This window comes from Orycteropus afer, unplaced genomic scaffold (assembly GCF_000298275.1).
Source record: "Orycteropus afer afer isolate SDZICR_OR568_19922 unplaced genomic scaffold, OryAfe1.0 scaffold00017, whole genome shotgun sequence".
Taxonomy (NCBI): domain Eukaryota; kingdom Metazoa; phylum Chordata; class Mammalia; order Tubulidentata; family Orycteropodidae; genus Orycteropus; species Orycteropus afer.
This window is the reverse complement of record NW_006921604.1, coordinates 8,215,376-8,220,449: the sequence shown is the minus strand read 5'-3', so window position 1 is coordinate 8,220,449 and position 5,074 is coordinate 8,215,376. Positions and strand designations below refer to the sequence as shown.

General features: G+C 41.4%; 1 protein-coding gene across 1 annotated transcript in view; it reads right to left on the bottom strand.

Moving 5' to 3' along the window:
* Positions 1 to 5,074, bottom strand: part of VWA3B (von Willebrand factor A domain containing 3B) — a 431,643-nt gene that overhangs the window by 136,232 nt on the left and 290,337 nt on the right. Inside the window, exons 16-17 of the mRNA XM_042783482.1 lie at positions 2,634 to 2,753; positions 21 to 56 (exon numbers count right to left, since the gene is read on the bottom strand). Coding sequence (XP_042639416.1) covers positions 21 to 56; positions 2,634 to 2,753 — 156 coding nt within the window. The remainder of the gene's footprint in view (positions 1 to 20; positions 57 to 2,633; positions 2,754 to 5,074) is intronic.

The following is a 5,074-nucleotide window of genomic DNA, read 5'->3' as shown; positions in this document are numbered from 1 at the left end:
AGAAGGCTGGTGGTTCAAACCCACCAGCCACTCCTCGGAAGGAAGGTTGGGCAATCCTACTTCCGTAGTGATACTGCCTCAGAAACCTAAGGAGGGGTCGCTATGAGTCGGGGCCAACTTGACGGCACATAACAACAACAACAACAACAATGTCCTCCAAGTTCACCCACATTATGCGGTGTTTTGCAGATTCTAGGTTATTCTTCAGGGCTGCATAGTAGTCCATTGTGTGTATGTACCATAGTTTGGTTATCCATTCCTTAGCTGAGTGACACCTAGGTTGTTTCCAACTTTTGGCTATTGCCCATCAGCATTCTTTAAGGATATGGAAAAACCAATCATTAATTTTATACGGAAAGGAAAGAGACCTTGAATAAACACAGCACTATTGAAGAAGAACAACAAAGTATGAGATCTCATACTCTCAGATCTCAAAACCTACATTCCAGCCACAGTAGTCAAAACAGCTTGGTTTGTTTTGACAGACACATACACCAGTAGAACAGAAATGAGAACCCAGAAATAGATCCATCAACCTATGGTCAGCTGATTTTTGACAAAAGGCTGAAATCCATTAAATGGAGAAGAGATTGTTTAACAAATGGTGCTGGCAAAACTGGATATCCATTTGCAGAAAAATGAAACAAGATCTTTACCTTACACAAAAACTAACTCCAGATGGATCAAAGACTTAAATGTGAAACCTAAAACTATAAAGTTCCTCAAGCAGAAAAATAGGGGAAAGTTTAGGGGCCCTAATTTATAGCATAAATACTGTCAAGCATAACCCAAAATGCACAAACAGCTGAAGATAACCTAGATGATTGAGACCTTCTAAAAATTAAATTTTTATGTGCTTCAAAAGACTTCTCCAAAAGAGTAAAAAGTACCTACAGATTGGGTAAAAATATTTGGCAATGACATATCTGACAAGGGACTTCTCTCTAAAATGTATAGAAAACTCCAACACCTCAACAACAAAAAGATTAAATATCCATTGAAAAAATGGGCAGAAGATATGAAAAGACACTTCACTAAAGAGAATATTCAGGGGGTCAGAAAATACATGAAGAAATGCTCATGATCATTAGCCATCAGAGTGATGCAAATCAAAACAAAAAGATATCATCTCACTGCATCACTAATGGGAAAGTTCAACAAGACAGAAAATAACAAATGCTGGCAAGGATGTGGAGAGATTGGGACTCTCATACACTGTTGGTGGGACTGTATAATGACACAACCACTGTGAAAAGCTGTACCGTGATTCCTTAAAAAGTTACAATTCGAAATACCATTTGACCCAGCCATTCCATTACTAGGTATCTATCCTCAAGAAGGGAGAGCCAGGACAAGAACAGATATATGCTGTGGTAGTTAAGTTTGTGTGTCAACTTGGCTAGGCCTGGTTGAGTGACTGGGCAGCTGGATGTAGTATTCCCCATGATGAGACTGGTAATCAACTCCATGGTGGAATCTACTGTGAGCAGCTGAGTAGCAGCTGCCTTTGGGTATGTGGTCTGTTTCCTGTAAAAAGAAGCAGCTTTGGGAATGGTCTCTAGCTTATGGCACACTTGAACCCTGCATGTAGCTGTGTTGTTGTTCAGCAGCCTGCCATGCTCTGCTTGGGACTTTGAATGGACTTGAGTTAATAGCCAGCCATGTGGTTTGGTAACATCGGGACTATGCCTTTCTACTTGTGAGCCTTGGGTTTGTCAGGCTCAGCAGCCAACAGCTGTCTGAGTGAAGAAAAGCCTCTAGCTCCAGTGGGCCAGGAGCAGGAGGCAGAGCTGAACCCCAAGGTTGAGCGGCTTTCACCCAGCCCCTAGAGACTAGCATTTTGAACTTGAAGTTAAAGTCTCCAAATTGTAAAAATCCTGTTTGTTAAAGCCATCCCATTTGTGGTATATTCCTGTCAGAGTGGCACTAGGTAACCAGAACATATGCACACCCATGTTCATTGCAGCACTATTTACAATAACCAAAAGATGGAAACAACCTAGGTGTTCATCAAGTGAAGAACAGATAACCAAACTATGGTACATACACACAATGGAATATTATGCAACACTAAAGAATAATGTAGAATCTGGAAAACACCGTATAACATGGATGAACTTGGAGGACATTATGCTGAGTGAAGTAAGTCGATCACAGAAGGACAAATATAGTATCAGTTCATTACTGTAAAAAGTCAAAGAAAGGTTTATATATGGAAGGAAACTTTCTTGGTTGGTTACCAGGGTGACAGGGGAGGGGAGGGAACACTGCAACAAAAAAAAAAAAAAAAAGAAAAAAAATGCATTGACCCATGTCACTTTAGTTTTGTGTATTTCAGTCTACATAAATTATATTTCAATAAAATGTATTAAAAAAAAAAAGTATGTGAGCCATGTGTGTATTAAATACCCAAGCGGAAAAGGTCCAAGTGCTTCTAGCACTAAGAAAATCCAGTTCACTAAAGGAGACAGACCTGAGTTACAAGAGATTACTTTGAATAGGAAGCAATCTGGGGCCATTTAAAATATTTGTTTCCCTACAAATATATCTATACCCAGCTCTTTTAGAACAGATCAACCAGAAAAAGAGAGATCTGCCTGGCTTCCTGAGATATGGACCCTCTTCTGTCTTGCCTTGGTCACTTGGAGCAACACTCCAGCTGCTGCAATTGGAGAGGCTGTCCTTCTTTTCATTGGAGGCTGAGTTCCTGAGGGTGGACATCTGGCTTCTGAGTAGGCTGGTTTTTGTTGGTTCTGTTGATATTACAAGGAAAGGGGTTAAAGGAATTTGAGATGGATAGAGATGCTTTAGTAGAGGCAACTATTTCCTTGGATCCTTAAAAGAAGAATGCAGCTTTTCTTTCCCACCTTAGAAGATGGTTCTGCCACAAACTGAATGCTACAGTAATTAATTCCTCCCTTTATCTGAATTCAAGCTCTGCCCCTCTTGGAGGCAGTCATGGATACACATTTTTAAATTTCAAAATGTGACAAGGCTGCATATAAGACAATTTTAATCAAGAGCAAAAGGCTTGTACACACTCTCTCTTATTATGTGTTTAAATAATAGTAGCAGCTCCTCTAATACAAAAAGTGTCCAGATTCAGAAGATCAAGCTAGTCCAACTTCAAGCTATATGGGTTCATGTCATTAAAACAACTCAATGTACCATGTCATGACAAACAAAAACATAAAACCCCGGGACAAATTAGTGGGAAAGTTTTGGGGCAAACACCTTCCTTCCTTCCTGCTTCCTTGCACTGCAAAGACATATTAGTGGAATCAATCTTGCCCAGGTGGCATTGAAGATGTCTGTGATTGCACCAGCCTGACCAGGGCTAGATGATCTCAAGCAAGCGGCCATCATCTATGACTTTACCCTTTAGCCCTTCCTGCCATGACTATCATGCTAAATTCCAATTCAGCTTTTCTCTGTGATAGTACTTGACTAGATTTTTCTTCCTGGTTCTGAGTTTTGTTCTACTGACTTCACCCTTTGTAAAGTGGTCTGAGCTAACCTTGACTACTTTCCTAGATCTCTCACAAGGCTCTTCCTGGCTGCCTGGAAAGTCTCCATCCCAGGTTCTACTTCCTGAGTCTCCAGGTAATTGAAAAAAAAAATGCCTGACGGCAATATGTCCCATCAGGTTTGCCCAAAGGAGACCTGAGGATGGAGTCTGAGCAGGATGGCCAAATAAAAAGGAAAATTATCCACTCATTTCTACTCTTTGACAAGAAACAGAGCAGAGACCATCATTTAAAGCTGATGAGAGAAAAAAGTCACCTAAAATTACATGAGGTAGTAAGATCGTTAAGTTCTACAGGTTTCTAAATTCTCCTACGACTATTGATAAGACACAAACATCCCAAACAAGGAGACTTTAAGTTGTACAGTATTAGTTTTCTATTGCTATGATAAATTATTACAACCGTGGTGGCTTAAAACACCACCCACGTATTAGCTCACAGTCCTATATGTCAGATGTTTGGACAGCCTCTGTGTTCTTTACTTAGGGTCTCACAAGGCCGTAATCAAGGAGTTGATTGAGCTTGGCTGTTATCAGGAGGCTCCAGGGAAAAATGGCTTCCAAGCCCATTGAACTCATTGGCAGAATTCAGCTCCTTGCAGCTGTAGTACTGCGATCTCTTTTTCCTAGCTGCCTGTCAGCTAGGGGCCTCCCTTAATTTTTTAAAAACCAAACCAACTGACTGCCGTCGAGTCAGTCCCGACTCATAGAGACCCCTCCTTGGGTTTCCAAGATGGTATCTCTATGGAAGTAGATTGCTCAACCTTCCTTCCGAGGAATGGCTGGTGGGTTTGAACTGCCAGCCTTCTGGTTAGCACCCAAGTGCCTTAGGCACTAAACCACCAGAGCTCTCTTTAGTTCCTTAAGGCCAACTTCATTCCTTCTAATGTGTCTCCCTCCCTCTTCAAGCCAGCAATGGCACCTTGAACTTGCTTCTGCTTTAAATCTCTCTTTCTCTTCTGTTACCAGTTGGAGAAAATGCTTTGCCTTTAAGGGCTCATGGGATTATACTGAGCCTACCTGGATAACCCTATCTTAAGGTCAACCTAGGACTCCCTGGGTGGTGCAAACAGTTAAGAATTTGACTACTTAACCAAAAAGTTGGTGGCTTGAACCCACCCAGAGATGCCTTAGAAGAAAGGCCTGGTAATCTACTTTTGAAAGCTCAGCACTTTGAAATACTATGGAGCAATTCTACTCTGGACACATGGGGTTACCATGAATTGGAATTAACTTGATGACAATTGGGGTTTTCGTGTTGTTGTTGTTTTTCAAGGTTAACATAACATAATTATAAAAATGTTGTTGTTGTTGTTGTTGTTAAGTGCCATTGAGTCGTTTCCGACTCATAGCAACCCCATGCACAGCAGAACGAAACACTGCCCTATCCCGCACCAACCCCACAACCCCTGCTATACTTGAGCTCATCATTGCAGCCACCATATCAATCCATCTTGTTGAAGGCCTCCCCCTCTTTCGTCGACCCTCCACCCTACCAAGCATGACATCCTTCTCCAGGGAATGGTCCCTTCTTACAACATGACCAAA